At 44.4% G+C, this 18,210-nt stretch overlaps 1 protein-coding gene and 1 pseudogene across 4 annotated transcripts in view; both read right to left on the minus strand.

Annotated features, from left to right (window-relative positions):
* The window catches only part of Dcdc2 (doublecortin domain containing 2), a 185,749-nt gene extending 173,817 nt beyond the window's left edge, over positions 1-11,932 (minus strand). Inside the window, exons 1-3 of one of the 4 annotated variants that reach the window (XM_039095510.2) lie at positions 11,728-11,932; positions 10,633-11,010; positions 5,748-5,802 (exon numbers count right to left, since the gene is read on the minus strand). In XM_039095510.2, coding sequence (XP_038951438.1) covers positions 5,748-5,802; positions 10,633-10,925 — 348 coding nt within the window. In that variant the 5' untranslated portion in view covers positions 10,926-11,010; positions 11,728-11,932. Of the gene's footprint in view, positions 1-1,095; positions 1,286-5,747; positions 5,803-10,632; positions 11,011-11,727 lie in introns of those variants that run through there. The other 3 variants (XM_039095509.2, NM_001106110.2, XM_039095511.2) reach the window with 3 other exon arrangements.
* Positions 11,933-14,964: 3,032 nt separating this feature from the next.
* Positions 14,965-17,239, minus strand: Rpl32-ps10 (ribosomal protein L32, pseudogene 10; annotated as a pseudogene).
* Positions 17,240-18,210: the final 971 nt, after the last annotated feature.

Here is an 18,210-nt window from a genome sequence, read left to right on the forward strand (position 1 = left end):
AAAAAATCATTTTAAAAGAAAAATGCAACATAATCAATTGTTCTTTGGAGAAGAAAAAAATCTCCCTACAAAGCCTTGGTAGCATCTTATACATGTTAGAATTATCACGACCTCTACATTGACCTAGCTTGTCTTATAAAGAAATGCTTCTCACAAAACAGTTTTTGCTGAGACGAGGGATGGTCTAATGAGCAGAGAGAGGCTTCCACTGCTGTTAGATGAATTTATAGTGTTCTTTTACTCTTCAATAGATTAGTGTGCCCAAGTCTGCTGAGCAATCTGCAATGATTTCCTAGAGTTAAAGAAAAAGCTGTTTAACCCTTTCGTGTCTGCCCCTTTGAACTCTCCTGAGAACTCAGAATACGCAGGTAAAAATTAGTGAGCTCAGTCACAGGGTCCCCATGCCTTCTAATGGCATGGTTAATAATTATGCTCAGCTTAATGTCTAGAATTCCAGTCCCAGCCAAGCACTTTAAGTAGCAATTTCATGGTATATTTCATTAGAGATCATGCCTAATGATTAAACTGAACTAGGCAAGTCTCAGTAATGATATTTGCCATCTGATGGACATTCATCCAAGCTGGTGACTCAAGCCACAGCTCAGGTCCTCACACGTTTCCAGAAAGGCAAAGTTTTGCAGTTGCAAATGCTTTCTTCCTTCCTTTTGTCCCACCTCCTGGTACCCACCATGTTCCCCACATAACTAAGGTTACCCAGATTCTCATAAAGAAAACTCTAAAGTGAGCTGGGTATGTCTAAGATGGTTCAGCAGCATGATTTTTGCCACAGAGTGCTGCCATGCCTTACAATGGCCTTCACTGGGGTCTAAGTTCGGCTCCTAAGAAGCAGATGGCTCAGCAAAGCAGTGGGAGAACCCAGGTGTAGAGCACTATTTACTCATCAACAGGTCACTTAGAGGAGGACAAGCCCAACCCTCCCTCTTCATGCTTGTCTACTGGTCATCAGGGCTCCTCTACCAGTGGATGAGGATCAGCAGAGAGAGAGAGAAAAAGGGAGGGAAGGAGGGAGAGAGAGAGAGAGCTCGGGCAAACAGGCTCTTGATTTTAAAAGAGTCAATGTGGGGAAAAAATTACCTTAACTGGGCTGCTGAGGTGGCTCAACAAAGGCGCCAGAGTATAATCCCCAGATCCATGTGAAAACCACCTTCTGCAAGTTGCTCTTTGACCTCCCCGCAACACAGAGACACCATATAATAAATAAATTAATCTATTTAAATAATAGCAAAATCTTTACTGATCTACAGTGTGTGGATCATTGAGACTCGAGGAAACAAAATGAAGCCCTAAACTATTCTGGGTTAGAACCAGCAGGAACACATAAGGGGAGGGGTCAGGAAAGCTGTGGGAGGGAAGAGAGAACAAAGGGTTCATTCACAAGTGTGAGCAAAAGCTGGAGCCTGGGCCGCCATATCTGAAGGAGGGCGAGTATAATGCTGATTTTCAGCAGAAAATTCTACATTCCAAAATGCCCTCCAGTTCCATAAAGCAGTGGTAAATGCCACTGACTTGGGAGAGGGTTTATGTCAATGTCATGAAGAGGACTTTGTTTCTGGGTTGATGGCATACTAAACAGCCATAGGAATCATGATGGGTCACACACTCAAACCCATACTTCAGAGGCAGCAAGGCCAGAAGAAGGTGTGACCATGGCATATTCATCCTATGGGAATTCACAAGAGACCTACGGAACAATATTCAATCTTCTCAAAGCTGCAGTGAGCCACAACCCAGACACCATCCACATTACAGCCAATCAGTAACCACATGTGTGTAACCTTTGGAAATTTATATGAATTTCCCAGGACTCAATTATTTCTTGCTCCTCAAATATCAGTCCCTTTATTCTCTGATATAATATATTATAATATAACATATTTCATCTAAATTTTAAAAATTCAGAAACTGTGCTTCTGGCTGCAAAATGTGTTCCTGCACAGGAGGCTCCGATGCACATGTTTAGGTGAACCGGGTGGACTCAGCTAGAAGCAATAAGATCGTACAGTTGACTTGGTGTGGCAATGGACAGAGCTGGAGAAAGTCACAGGACGCTGAGAAAGAGGGTTGAGGCTCTGTGTAGGGCTTTGGTTCTAATGAAGGCCTCTGAGGAGGAGCTAAAGAAAGTAGACATCAATTCTCTGATTGTTGTTTCCCAGGTGAGATGGGAAGAGGGTATTCACTGAGAGTGACTGTGAGGCCAGGGTGATTTAGCAATTAAAATATGGGGCAGCGAAGCTGTGTGTCAGTATGGTCAGGAGAAAGGCAGTGTCGGCACACCCGGGCCCTGAACGCACCTCGAAGCTGCCGCACAGTGTGGGAGACAGAGCTTCCTGGCAGTGCCCAGTCTTGTGCCTGCCTAGCATCTGAACCTGGCCGACACAAGGCTACCTACACATCCTTCCAAGCCAACTTTCACCCTTTTTTCCAAACATACGTTTTTATTCTTTCAGAGACAAATATTAATTTATTCTATGATTTATACAAAGAAATATTTTTAAGATCTTAATAAAGAAATTGGTCAAAATAAAACTCATATAATAAAGCATGTATCAAACCATGAAAACTTTGCCTACACTTCCCCAGGCCTCTAGGCACACCTCTAGCCAGGTGCATAAGCCTCTGGAAGACCATAGTTAATGTCATGGTTGGGATGGAAATGTCCCCCATGTGCTTGTGTCGTGCTGTTGGAGGAGACTGTGGATCACTTAGGAGGTGAAGAACCTATCTCAAAGAAGTAGGTTGGGGTAGGGGTGGGGGTTATACCTTGAGTTTTATAGCTTAGCTGTTCCCTGTCCCAGGAGATTTGAGATGAGAGGGTCCTAACCTCTTGTTTCTGTGGGTGTAGAACCACCCACTCCCAAGCCTTCTATACCATGCAAGAGGAATCCTCTCAAACAGTAAAGTGAGACGACTCCCTTTAAGCTACATCTTCTGCTGTATCTGGTCACAGGACACAGAAAGTAAGTGACATGGTTGTCTTGTTTGTCTCTTACCCAATTCTAACCTCCTACTGAGCCACACCATCAAGCATTTGGTTTATAAGACACACTCGAAACTGCTCCAAGGACATCCAAGTACTCTAGTGTTAGGGCACCGGTTCTCTAACTCTCTATACATTGTGAGCTATGGCCCCTTTATGTTAAAGAGACTTGGACTCAAAGTAACTATTTACAAATGAATGCCACTGTCTGGAAGACCCTCTCTACAGATGGGACCAGAGGAACAGGGGTAAGGAGTGACATTCACATGTAGGTCAGAACAGATGGAAGCTTCTATCAGAAGGGTCCACAGATAGCTTCATAGCAACACAATAGTCCGGAGAGAACAATGTAACACAAACTGTCTCTAAATTGTATCACCATCCTAGTTGGTTAGGTACTATTACTGCAGTGTAACACCATGATCAAAGCAACTTGAAGAAGAAAGGGTTTATTTGTGCTTACAACTCTCAGACCATACTTCATTGCTGAGGGAAGTCAGAGCAGGAAATCAAGCAGGGCAAGAACATGGAGGCAGGGGCTGATGCAGAGGCCATGGAGGAATGCTGCTTACTGGCTTGCTCTTCATGCCTTGCTCAGCCTGCTCTCTTCCAGAACCCAGGACCACCTATCCAGGGATGGTACTACCCACAATGGGCTGGGCCCTCACACATCAATCACTAATCAAGAAAATGCCCTTCAGGCTTCCCTACTGCCTCTGCCTTATAGAGGCATAGAGGCATTTCAAGTGAGGTTCCTCTTCTGAAATGACTGTAGCTTGTGTCAAGTTGACATAAAACCAGCCAGCACAGCAGCAATGTAGAGGAATAACTGCCGTTCTAATGTTGCATCAAAAAAGAACCCTGGGGCTAGAGAGGTAGTTCAGTGGTTAAGAGCACTTGCTTTTCTACAGAAGGTCCTGGTCTGGTTCCCAGCACCCATGATGGACAGCTCATGGTCATCTGTAACTCCATCTCCAGGGCATGTGACACTCTTGGTCTCTGAGAACGCCAGGCATGCATATGATGCACACACATATGCAAGCAAGCAAACACTCATAAAAATACAAATAAATATTTTTTAAGATAAAATCCATGGGGCTGGGAGATAGTTCAGTTGGAAAAATGCTTGCCAACACTCACTCACTAGGCTATGGGCACAGGCCTACAACTCTGATCTTCCTGTTGTGCTAGATGTGCAGCACCACACGCAGCAAACATCAGTCTCAATGAATCTGTTGCACACCTGTTCCACCTTACTAGGTTCAATGCTTCCACCACAGAGACGGAAGCTCACGCTATTGAGGAATTCACACCTCTCAGACTCTACAGCAGACATCCATGTTCCAGCACCAATTGTATCCAAGGTGGCCTATTTCAAACAAGTGTGGATAGATTTCTGTCCAGAACTAATCTACTAATCTGTTCTTTATTTCCACTCAGGATAGCTATTAAAAGTGTTCAGTCTTTAGACATGATAATAAAAAAAACCCAACCAGAAAGCCAGAATGTGTACCATTCTGCTTTAAGCTTTAAAGTCCATAACTTTCATAGACAATTAACGTGACATGCATTGAAAAATGAAAAAGATAGACAAAATAATATTTTAAGTAAGATCTGAAAATATCACCTCTTCCATAAACCATTCAGTGAATATTTGTTGAATAATGAATGTAACTTCACATTCTTCAAATACTGCAATTAGAGTTTATCTTATGTGACTTTCCTGGAGGGATCTAGTTGGCCTTGTTACATGCTTAAGTAGAATGAGAGAAAATACTGTGAACAGTCTCTCTGGAGTCTGGGCTTTGGATAGGAAGAACTGCTTTTTTCTATATGGGCAATACTGGATCTAGGGAATGTGGAATAGAAAGAGTGTCTACCTGGGCTAGTGAGCAGAGTCCAGTCTGATCTACCTCTTTCTGCGCCTCACTGAAGCACTTCAGGCAGAAACGTTAAGTTCAAGGGAAGCCTAGGATACAATAGCTTGAGACTAAGCTTAACAAAACCTTATCTGCAACATAATAACTAACCAAGTAAATAAGGACAGGGAATGTAAGGCGGCAGCAGAGCACTTAGCGTGTGTAAGTCCTTGGGTTTAAATCTTAGCACAAGAAAAAAAAATTAAAACTGAAAACGAAACAGATATTTTTGAGCCAGGCACGGTGGCACACACCTACCTTTACCCCAGTGCTCGGGAGGCAGAGGCCAGCAGACCTCTATGAATTTCAAACCAGCTTGATCTACAGAGTGAGTTTCAGAACAGCCAGAACTATGTAGAGAGGCCTTGTCTCAAAGAAACCAAAAATAACGACACAACACGGCAAGGGTTGTCTTGTTGGAAAGCCTCAGACTGGAAGACTGACCCTGGCTGTTTCTGACAGGTAAGCTGTAAGAATGTAGGCCAGATGCCTTATGGACTCTGAGCAAAGATTTGTCCAGCATAATCAGAATCTTCTCAACTGAACAGGGAGACTTGTCTGGGTATCATCTAGAAACACGAAGCTAGAAAATGGGAAAATAAGAGAACGTTTCATCTGATCCTGAATACCTGAGCCTATTATCTCTTCATTTCTGAAAGCAGACCAACAAAGAAATGACTGCTTTTTCCTTAAAACATATAGTGGCCCTTACATTCATCTGAGAACACATATCTTACCAGTAGAGTATTATCCACGTGTCAGACATGCTATAAGCAACAACAACTAAAAGATGACATTAATTTAAAGTGTCAAAATAGAACTTGCATTACCTCAGTATTAACAGCTTCCATTGGTCTTTTCTTGATTTCTCCTATGTCCAAGTAGCTAGAAGGGAACAAAAAGGGTTCCTTTTACAGGTTTGAAGTCGGTTACATAAAATGTTTAAGCACTATGAAAAGGTAAAACCAGTCAAGGGAAAGGCCTAAGCCTGAGCAGAAATCTGTACGTACTAGATCATGAAAGTGGCATTCACACAGCCTCACCAACCTGAGCTGAGGCCTAACCCTCAACACTGAGGGAATTAGTGTGGAAAACTGCACTTTGGTTAGGAAGCACAACTCCCTTAGCAGTAGTCACTATGGACTGACTTTCTTTCTCCCTATCCCTCTCCATTTCTCTACTCCTGTCCCCTTTCCTGTCCCCAACCCCTTCCCTTGTCCCTCTCTCTCTTCCATTCTTATTTCCTTTATTAGAGGCAGGGTTTTATACTAAAACAAAGCTTGAGCTCAATGTGTTGCCAAGAGTGACCCTGTCTTTCTGATCCCCTTGCTTTCACCTCCTTAATGCTGAGGTGACAGGCGTGTGACACCATACCTGTGTTATATGGTGCTGGGGCTCAAGCCCAGAGCATGTGAATACTCTACCAAATAACCCACTCTAGCTATTTAATGTAACTCTACTCAATGAATCCTGTCAGTTCTAGTAATTCCATTCATTACAGAAGGGAGATCGAAACAGTGAAACCTAGGAAAGACAGACTGCTGTGTCAAAGTAAGGTCTGGGAAAGACTAGGTAGGTTTCCCAGTGACACTGGCATGCCCAGTCCTGTGGGGTGGCTTGGGCATTGACTCAGCTTACAGACAGAAGGGGACAGGGCTAGTTAGCCTCTGAGACCCTTATCATCCCATTCTTTCCACTACAGATACTGACCAGGGACTGGTGGCTAGACACAACCTGAAAATGTGTTACCATTGTCAAGGTAGCCCATCGGTATGACCCAATGCCAGTTTAAATGCTTGCTAAATTATCTTATAAATGAAAAAAATCTAAGTAATTATTTTAATATAAAAATATAAATCTAGCTTTTAATTTATAACCGCAATTAAAATCTTAACTATCTTAACTACTGTAGCAGACAAGTTGTCAAAAGAAGAGTTTATTCAAATGCTAAAGGTACCCACCATCGAGCCTGACTGAGTTCCGTCCCTTGACCTATATGGTGTAAGGAGAGAACTAACTCCCCAAAGTTGTCCTGTGACTGCCACCTTTACACTGTAGCACACACATACCTACACATAAATGTACACAGTAATAATAAATGCAATAAATCCAAATTGATATATTAGAATTAAGTTTGGTTATTGAATATGTTCACGATTGGCTAATGTTTGGGGTTTTTAACAGAATGTTAGTAAATTCAACTAATTATGAAATCCAACTACATTTCCCTATGCAAATAACAATTGTGTAAGACAGTGTGCACAGTGGATCTCAGAAATGAAATGAGTCGTTTGTGATTTTGCTAGAGGTGTTTCTCTCAAAAATAAAATATTCTGTTGTATACAGGAGAATGTCTCCTGTTTTTTATTCTAAATGTTTCAGACCTAACACATTAATAGAGGTGAGACAAGTCCAAAATTGTATGAGAACAGTTTTAGAGGTGTGTATGTGCATGTATGACGATTTGTGTTGTGTATGTGTGTGGGAGGGCATGTGTGACCATTTGAATGTGTATGCATGAGCGTGTGTGTGTGTGTGTGTGTGTGTGTGTGTGTGTGTGTGTGTGGAGGTTGATGAACAGTTTTGTAGAGTGGGTTCCCTCCTTCCATCTTCACATGGCTGCTGGAAGTCAAACCCTAATTGCCAGGCTTACAGCTCAAGCACCTTTCCCCACTGATCCGTCTTATTGGCCCCAAGGCAAGTTTTGAGAAAAGCTTTCTAAAAGAGCTGAAAAAGAAAGATTTAAAACCCACCTGAAGTTTGGATATGGCATCAAAAATGTTAGAAATGTCTAAGTGAAAGACATCCTGGAAGGAAATTGATCTTCTCCTTCCGACAAGTATTTTGCTGTCTTCCCCAACATTATGTTGGCTCACGGTGAAAGCCCACGAATGGCACTCAATGCTCTTCAGACTCTTGTTCTATTGGTTGCTTTGGTTGTTACATAAGCACACAATACTGAGCTTCAAACTCATTCATCACTTACTCCTTCTTAGGGTCTCTCACTACAAGCACAGAGAACTCCAGTGATGGCATGGAAAACTAACCATGGGGGCTTCGATAACAAACTCGGCTTTCGTGTGCTTATGTGTGAAGTAAAAGCAAATATTAACCCTGTGCATCTAATATATACATAAAAAAATGGTTTGTCAAACGGGTTCTGTTTGGTTTAAGTTGTATTTTACCATTCTGAGTTGGTAGTACCACACCAACCAAGAGAGGCATGAATGATTAAAGTCTACAATTTTCAGCTGTTCCAATCTGAATGAGATTTCCATTCTGTATTATTACTGTATTATATGTATTACCATTATGTATTATAATAAATATGTGTTGTTAGATATTATAATATATATTATAAATTATTCTGTATCTAGGGGTTGTTTTTGTTGGCTTCACAGTCATTGGAGCTCACACTGCCCTGATTGGATTTGAATTTACTCTGTAGCCCAGACTGATCTTAAACCCCTGTTTTTTCTGCTTCTATCTCCCAAGTGCTAGGATTATAAATCCTACTACACCCAGCTATGGGAATAATTTAATTCAAAATATAGACATAATGCAAGATGTCAGAATACAAGAAAATTAGTTTTTACTAATTTTTCCATTTTAAACATAGGGTTTCATATATCCAAGGCTGGTCCAGTACCACAGAAAACCAAGTTTGGGCTGACCTTGAACTTCCTGTGTAGCAGAAAATGATCATAATTTATGACTGTCCTGTTTTACCTCTTAAGGAATCAAGTTATAGATGTGTGCCACTATACAGGGTTTTATGCAGTTCTGAAGATCAAGGACTTTGTACATAATGGGCAGCACTCTCCCAAATGAACTACATCCCCACCTTCACCACACTGGCAAGAAATTGACCAGTGTTTTCCAAAGATTTGCCCAGGAACACAGCCGTAAGTAGCTAACAACGTCTAAGTCCTCTGTTTCAAGTTCTAAGTTTCTAGAGGTGGAGGCAGGATATCAGGAGTTCAGGGTCATCCTTGGATACCTATGGGGTTAAAGACCAGCCTGGACTACATGAGACCCTCTCAAAGAAACAACACAAGAATGGTTCTAAGTTAGTAGGGTTCCGTTGAGCTCTTTTCTTAAGAGTTAGATAAATCCTGTCTAAGGTAAGTTTCAGAGAAGGAAGAAATGAATTCAGAAGTATCCTTTGACTTTCATAAAAAGAATGTTTCTGTTCCCAGAGAGCAGGGTCCCTAACTTGTGCAAGTCAGAGAGAGCAGGCAATAATAAGGAACTTTTGTAGTATTTTGGAAAAAATGCTTCCATACAATTAGAAAATAATCACAGAAAACAGATTTATAGTAAACATCTTTTAACTTTTGGCTATCCTGGGACTCAAGATAAGCTTACATTAAAATGTTCTATTTTAAAGACATAGAATATAGAATTATCTATGATTCCACAATTCCACTGGTAGATACAACTGAGAGAAATGAAAAGTGGTAAACAGACGTTCAGAGAAAAATTCTTCATGACATCCCCAAAGTGAGCAACCCAAATACCCATCGGCCACAAAGGATGAAGGGAAACCATTAGCTCCATATCATGGAAAATGTTCAACCACACAGTGACACAGACACACTGCAGTGGAGGATGACCCCTGAAAGTGTTACGGTGGCAAACAGAACAGACATGAAGTCCACATGTCATACTGTTCTATCCCACAGACACAGGAAATAGCTTAGTGCTTGCCTCACGCCTGGAGGAAGAAGAGGTTGGGAGGTGCCAGTTTCTTTCAGGGAGTGATCAAAACGTTGTAAAACTGGATTTCTAGTGATGGTTCACAACTTTGCAAATCACTGAAATGACTGGATTCACCAAAGTATAGGTAGGTCAGTAAAGTCTTAAAACAATCATGGAGTGTAGGTTACTATCCTGTCCACTCCTGACAACTCTCAGCTCTCAACTCCCCATAAACTTAAGCACTTTTCTTACTATACCTGTCTCTTTATGATTTGCATTAAAAGCGCAGGTGGAAGGTCCTCAAAGACAAGTCACCTCCACCGACCTTAAGCCTCCAGGCTAACTCACAGCCATTTAATGCTTTGAGAGAGCTTCCTATCCAGAAAGTCGCCTGTGGATCTTAGAGATTAGACATGGGCCAGACACAAAGCCAGTGAACTTTTCCAGACATTTTCTAACACAAACACCGAGGATACAGGAAGAGGGCATAGCACCTGGCTCTGTACATTCTGCTTGCAATGAAGGAATTCAAACAATGAAGAGGGAAGTCATAACAGAGCAGCCAGCCTTTGGTTTAATTCGTTAAGGTTTTTTTTTGGGGGGGGGCAGAAAGAAAGAAAAAGAAAGGAAGGAAGGAAGGAAGGAAGGAAGGAAGGAAGGAAGGAAGGAAGGAAGAGAAAGAAAGAGAGAGAGAGAGAGAGAGAGAGAGAGAGAGAGAGAGAGAGAGAGAGAGAGAGAAAGAAAGAAAGAAAGACACAAACCTGTAAGCCACACATTAGGGGCTAAGGCAGGAAGACTGCAGATAGTTTTAGGCCGGCCTGATCTAGTGAGTTTCGGACCAGTGTTAAGATAACAAAATAACCCCCCTGTTTCTACAATTTATCCATTCGCTTAAAATCTGCACCTACTGCTACTGAAGTTAAATTCCTTCTCCAGTTTCAACTCTACCAGCAACTGCTGGAGGTCGCCTCCTATCAACCACACCCACAGAGCCCAGGGCACACACCGACTCACTTGAGTTTCTTGAAAGCTTCCTGGCCCCCAGCCACGTAGTTGCCCCCGCTCTCTATCTGGTCCAGCTTCCGGATGCGGTGGCCCGTCCTCGGGGTGTAGATGTTCCTAACTGCCCCAAAGGGAGCCTGCACACCGCCGGTCACTTCCTTGAGGAAGATGTCGAAGCTGGACACCTTCTTCTCGTGAATGACGACGCGGCGCCCGGCGAAGAACGGGTCCCCATTGCGGTACACCAGCACACTCTTCACCACCGGCTGCGACAGGTGGCTGGACCTGGGGCTGGGACCGTTCATCTTCCCCGCGGGACGCCGGGCCCTCAAGCAGTCCACCGGCCTGCAACACCAGCTCGTGGACCGCCTCCTGCAGGGACAAGGAAAGCTACCCGCAGGTGAGGAATGGCCAGCCGTGCGGGGCCAGCCCCCGCAGGTGGCGATTCAAGGAAGGCGCGGCACGGGCGGCCAATCAGCGCTCGCAGGCTCGCACACCTGTCTCTCCCGCCCCGCAGCATCAAGGTGTGCTGTCTGGGAACCCACGCCGCTCGGGCTTTAAACCTCTGCGCGAGCCGGGGCAGGAGGGACAGCGTCGGCCGCGCGCGCACTCAAGCGCGCACACATGCACCCGGACTCAAGTACACAGTATTAACATGGCGAGATTCAGTGCCTAGCATCTCGTCTGCGTCGTTTCTCCCAACGGCTTCATTTTTCTTTCCCTCGTCTTGCACTCAAACGCCACCTACTCATTCGCTCTCCCTGTCCCCCCCAAAAGCCATTACGATCCCGACTAAGGTTGCCGGAATTTTCCTTTAAGGAAAACAAAATACTTAAAAGTGCATTGAGAAGTTCGGGCGCTGTGACACACGTCTGTCATCCTAGAATTAAAGCAGCTGGGACTGGAGGATTGCCTCGAGTTCAAGGCCAGTATGAACTACCTAGAAAGTTCTAAGTTAGCCTCAATTATAGCCAAACTAAATTAATATCAATAAACTAAATAATCTGCAGGCAGAAGCAGAGAGACGACTCCTGACCCCGGCGCTCCGCTCTGGCCAGCGCCGCCCAGTGGCGAGCCTCGGGTGGGACCCTTCGCGGTGGTACCTACCGACACTCGCGGGCGGTGGGGGAGGAGCTGGGGGAGGGGCTCAGGTGGGGGCGGGGCGGGTTGCAGACTCTGGGGCCAGCAAGGTTGTGAACCCTAAGCGGCCGCGCGTCTCTAGCACCGGTGCTCCCGCCGCCGCCGTTAGTGTCTTCAGAGGGCCTGCCTAGGCCCGCCGGGAGCCCAGTTTGTTTTTTCTCGCCGTTTCCATAGCAACTGCAGCCTCGCGCGGAGAGCTAGCCTGTGAACTAGGCTTGGAGCGCGCGCCTGGCTCCCTTGAGCTTCTCTGGCTGCCTCTAGCATCGAAGTCATGGAAGTAAGAGTGTTGGGAATGAAGTTATCTTGCCAGTGCTGTGCCAGGGTGGAGCTTGGACACCTGCACATAGCTAGGTAGGTGATACCCTGCCGTATTTTCTGTGCTTATCATGTGACGAAGAATTAAAGAACACTTGCTGTGCCCGCAGTCTCCATGCTGGCTGTGTAAATTATTAGATCAGGCTGTGGAATCTAGATAGAGTGGAGATTTAATCAAAAACTTCGGTAAAGCTGCAGATGGTGGAACACGCTTGTAATCTCAGCACTGGGAGGACAGAAGGCTGGAGGATTAGCCACAAGTTCAAAACCAGCCTGGAACAGAGTATGATCCTACCTACCCCGCCACCAACAACCCTTTCCTCCCCTGCTCAAAAAGGCAAGCAAGCAAACAACAAGAACCTCAGAAGGGCCAGGAGTGCTGACATACCTTTACTCCCAGAACTAAAAGTAGAAGCTGGCGGTTCTCCGAGTTCAAGGCAGCCAATGGGGCTAAATAGTGAAACCCTGTCTCAGAGAGATAATAATAATAATAATAATAATAATAATAATAACAACAACAACAACAATAAACTTCAATACAGCCACTTTGTCCTGTCCAGTTTAGGGTGCAAATAAAAACATAGATATAGTTCGCTGAAATGAGGCAAACCACTGTTCCCCCTTACTCCTACTAAGTCTTTTGTACATTTTTTTAAGCAGGCATTGCTTTTTGAACGGGCAATGCTCCCACAGGCTCATGTAATTGAAGACTTGGTCCCCAGTCAGTGGAGTATTTGGGGTGTGTGGAATCCCTTAAGAGGCAGGTCTTGAGGTTTACAGACGTTCTGTCCAGTCTGTTTCCTGATTCACATAGCGGTGAACAAGCAGCCACCATCAGCTCCTGCCGCTGCCATGGGACCGCATGCCGCTGTGTTCCCTAGCATGATGAACTGTGTGCAAGCCCTCAGACGGTGAGCCAAAATAGATCTCTCCTTACTTCACTGTTTCTTGTGAGGTGTTTGGTCACATAGATGAGAAAATAGCAACAAACAACAGGCAGTAACAACAGCAGGTGTTCCTAATTCATTGTATTTGAGAAAAAAAATAAATTTTTAAAACTGTTCATTAACCATTTAGCAATGTACCAAGCATTATGTAAGGCACTCTAAACACATCATCTAATGTAATGCTCACAGTAATCCTCAGATGTAAAAAAGGGTTCAGAGAAGCAGGAAATTTACCTTTAGTAAGTTATACACAAGGCTTCAAACTCCATCTGCCCCCTTACAGAACTCCCTTACCCATGCTGACATAACAATATGAAACACCTACCAGGGGTTTGCAACCCCATAAGAAGAACAACAATAGGGCTGGGGATTTAGCTCAGTGGTAGAGCGCTTACCTTGGAAGCGCAAGGCCCTGGGTTCGGTCCCCAGCTCCAAAAAAAAGAACCAAAAAAAAAAAAAAAGAAGAAGAACAACAACAATATCAACCAACCAGAACCCCCAGAGCTCCCAGGGACTAAACCACCATTCCAAGAGAACACAGGGGTGGACCCATGGCTCCAGCCGCATATGTAGCAGAGAATGGCCCTGTTGAGTATCAATGGGAGGAGAAGCCCTTGGTCCTGTCAAGGATCAATGCCCCAATGTAGGGGAATGTCAAGGTGGAGAGGTGGGAGGGAGTTGGGTGGGTAAGAGGCACCCTCATAGAAGCAGGAAGAGGTGGAATGGATAGCGGTTTTCTGGAGGGGAAACAGGGAAAGGGGATAACATTTTTAAAATGTAAAGAAATTATACAATAAAAGAAAAAATGAGAAAAAAGAAATATGAACCAACATGACAGGATTATAATATGGAACAGAACAATTGCAGTCCCCCCCCCCCAACACACACACACACCTCGGAAAGGACTTATACAACTCAGGCTAGCTTCAAACTTGCTCTACAGCAGAGGATCATGTGAGCCTCTGGTCCTCCTGCCTCTGCCTCCTGATGACTGGAATTGTAGGTGTGCTCTGCTTCTGCATGCACTGCTGGGGATCAAACCCCGGGACTTCATGCACGCTAGGCAAGCACTCTACCAACTGAACCACATCAGCGGCCACAGAAATGTCTTAGTTAAAGTTGTAAACTATAGTGGCACCTTGAGCATTGATAGTTTTCAAAGGGTCCAAGAAAACTGAATAGCACGGAGAGAGTAAGAGGGGAACTTCGGGATCTGGGGACACACAGGTGGAAGGTCAGTGGGGAAAGAAGATGTGAAGTCAGTTGAGCTCTCAGACCTCCAACAGTGTGAAGCTCCCTGCTACCCACGACAGCCCCACCCAGAATGAAACTGCACAAACTGCTTCCCAAGGCAGGAAGAGAGCAGTACATGGAGGTCACAGTCTTTCTGGGTGTGGGTCCCTAGTCACCAGTCTGTGAAGCCACCCACATCTGTATTTCATGCCTTTTATGATGATGTCTCAGCCAGATTTATTCCTGACTCCACTCTTGATCGTGGAGTCTTAAGATAAAAGCTTACCTCCATTTTGGCCTCCCTGTATTGAGTAAAAAGGGTAACAAGAGAAAACCACTGAGTACCAGCTTCTTCCTTTCTTCCATGTCCTGCTTTGTGAGTTGTGGGGTCAGGGGCTGCTGCTACAGTTCCTGTCACCTGCCACCATGTGTTGCCCTCCTCCATTAAGTCATTTATCAGGTACTGGGACAAAGAAATGAGAAAGCACCACACATTTTCTTAAAATATTCTCTTTTTCTTTGTTCCCTGTGGAGGTTTGACTAAAGGGATCCCAAAGGCACACAAGGAGTGGCACTGTTAGAAGGTGTAGCCTTGATTGAGTAGATGTGGCTTTTTTGGAGAAAGTGTGTCACTAGTGGGTGGCCTTTGAGGTCTCAGAAGCTCAAGTCTGACCAATGTAGCATTTTCTTTCTTTCTTTCTTCCTTTCTTTCTTCCTTCCTTCCTCCTTTCTTTTCTTTCTTTTTTCTCTTCTTTCTTTCTTTCTTTCTTTTTTGTTGGCAGTTTTTGTGGTTTCATTTAAACACAAACATGCACACAAATCATCTGTTCACTTTTTTCACTGTGTAGCCCGGCGTTGGGATTGGTGACTCTGATGGCCAGCTTTGCTGCTCTTTCTACGATGGCTTTTCAGTTCTTAGAGGACACATTGTGAGCAATCTCAGCACCGTAAGATTTGTTGCACATCAGCAGCACTTCCAGCTCTTTGACATTGTGGACCAGAAACTTCCGGAAGCCGCTAAGCAGATAGGCAGAGCATGTGCTTGGTTTTCTTGTTGCTCCGGTAACCAATGATAGGCATCAGGATCTGGCCCTTGAATCTTCTCGGTACCCTGCCTCTGGGTTTTCACCTGTTTCCCTTAATTTTCACATATCGGTCTGACTGGTGCCTAATGAACTTCTTGGACCTCTTGTTGACGATCTTGGGCTTCACCAGAGGCCTGAGGGCAAGTGATACCGCAAAATAGGTCCAGTGTAGCACTCTCTTCCTTCTGCCTGTTGATCTGGATGTATAATTCTCAGCCTCTTCTCCAGCATCTGTCTGCTTGCATGCTGGCTCCCCACCATGACACTATTTTCCATTCTTTTCAACCAGCCAGCCTGAAAGACTGCTGCAAAACAAAGTGTTCCTTACCCCTTCTAGCTTAAAATTCTGCTGCTGTTGCTGCTGCTGCTGCTGCTGCTGCTGCTGCTGCTGCTGCTGCTGCTGCTCATGGTGGCACATCCCTTTAACCCTGGCACTTAGGAGGCTGAGGCAGTGAATTTCTGTGAGTTTGAGGCCCTGATCTGCACTCGGAAGGTGCTTTTTTCTTTCCCTGGAGTGAAATCAGGAATCATCAGCTTGGAATGCCATCCTGCTTCCCCTCCCTCTCGCCCCTCCACTGGCCTGCCCTACGCCTCTGCAACCCAAAGCTTGAATCTCCACTTCCTTTAACATCTCCATCTCCATTTATCTGTCTCCATCCAACCAATGTGTCGAGCCTCTACTTAGATATCATCGCCCCCGGAAATAATTTCTGTATCACTCCCCAGATCGGGATGAATACCCCCAAGTATTATATATGTCCCTCCGTTGTTTTACCAACTGTACCTGTGTCTTTGTATGTATAATGTATGTTAATTATGAACCCATATGTAAAGCTATGTGTGTAAATTTCCTGAGGGAAAAGATTGTTCCTGTTTTATTCATCCTCTTTCCTGTGCCTAGCACAGTAAGTAAAAGTAATTATTTTGTGAGTGAATAGAAAATGTATTCTAGAGCTGGAGAGATGGCTCTGGAGAGATGGCTCAGAGGTTAAGAGCACTGACTGCTCTTCCAGAGGTCCTGAGTTCAAATCCCAGCAACCACATGGTGGCTCACAACCATCTGTAATGGGATCCGATGGCCTCTTCTGGTGTGTCTGAGGACAGCAACAGTGTACTCATAAATAAAAAAATCTTTAAAAAGAAAGAAAGAAAGAAAGAAAGAAAAGAAAATATATTCTAAAAATTAAGAAAATGAGCTGTTAAAAACTGGAAAATGTTCTTATGCCACAAATTAGTTTCAGGCAAATAAGCATTGAATAAAGAATTTTGGGGGGATTTGGGAGGTTTGGGGAGTTGTTTTTGGTTTTGAGACAAGGTTTTACTAGTACTGGGTTTCTGTTTGTTCGTTTTGTTTATGTTAAATTAGTAGTTTGGCTTCAGATAGAAAATGTCTCACTGTGTGAAATTGGTGCCAACCACACAAAATAAGCTCTCCTGCCCAGGACTACACACACACACACACACACACACACACACACACACACACACACACACACACAGCCACTGAGCTAGGATTTGTGTTTATACAAGACAATAGAGACATGACTGAAATGTGAAACCAATTTCAGTCCTTGCTTGTCCTTCCAGATCACTCATTACAGCTGCTTTCCACATCTCAGTCACTAAAGGAGCTAGAGCAGGAGCTTTTGTTTTGGAGCTACAGTTACAGGCTGTTGTAGGCCACCTGACACGATGCCCAAGGTCCAAGCCCTGGTCCTCTGAAGAGCAGCAGGCTGTCTTACAGCTGAGCCATCTCTCCAGTCCCAAACCAAACCCCAGGGCCTCACTCACAGGAAGCAAGCATTCTACCAAGTGAATTATAGCTCCAGCTCAATTCTCTCAGATCTTGGTGTGGGTAGTGGCTCCCATTTCTGATGGGCCCTGATGCTTCTTACCCATTCTGGTAATAACTAAGCTCTTCCTTGATGTGCTAGACCACCTACCCCAGTCAGCCACCTTGGAAATGCAGGTGCCTAATAGGATAGGGGTATAGCTCAGTTAACACAGTTTGCATGAAGCCCTAGGCTGGACCACAGTAGCTGGCTCTAAGAAATAGTGTCCTCATTCCTTCTATACAGCCAAATAATGTAGACTGTCTGTAAACTTACAGCTTCTTCTTTCCCTCTCTAGGTCCTTACATCAGTTTAGAGTTAAGTGAAAAATGCTTGATCATATGATGATCATAAAATTAATGAATTAAGGGTTTTTTTTGTTTTTTTCACTTTGTTTTATGCATATGGGTGTTCTGTCTTCCTATATGTCTGTATATTATGTGCACACAGTGTCCAGGGAGGCCAGAAGAGGGTGTCAGAGCTCCTGGGACTGGACTTAAGGCAGTTGTGAGCCACCATGTGGGTGCTGGGGATTGAGCACCATCTTGGAGCTGGAGAGATGACTCAACAGTTAAGAGCATCAGGTTCTGTGGCCTGCACCCACGTGGCAGCTCATGGCTGACTGTATCTCTAGTTCCAGGGCCTCCAATGCCTTCTTCGAGCCTCTGGGCACCAGGCACAAGATGCCAGGAAGGCATACAGTACACATACTTACATTCTGTAAAACACTACATAAAGATAAATAGTAATTTAGTGGCTGAGAAAGTGGATCCATCGGTAGGGTGCTTGTTTAGCATGGCTGAGCTCTTGGTTTTGACTTTCCCAGCACTACGTAAACCAGGCATTATGGTACACTCCTGCAATCCTAGAACTCAGGTAGAAGGACCAAAAGTACAAAATTATCCAATGGCTACTACTTCAAGGTGGTCATACATGAGGTCCTTGAGACCCTTTCTAAAAAACAAAAGTCACTAATAATACTTGAGTTGATTTATCTCCATTTTTGATGAGCAGTCACAATCTCTAACAAGAAGAAAG

The sequence above is a fragment of the Rattus norvegicus genome, chromosome 17 (genome assembly GCF_036323735.1).
Source record: "Rattus norvegicus strain BN/NHsdMcwi chromosome 17, GRCr8, whole genome shotgun sequence".
NCBI lineage: Eukaryota > Metazoa > Chordata > Mammalia > Rodentia > Muridae > Rattus > Rattus norvegicus.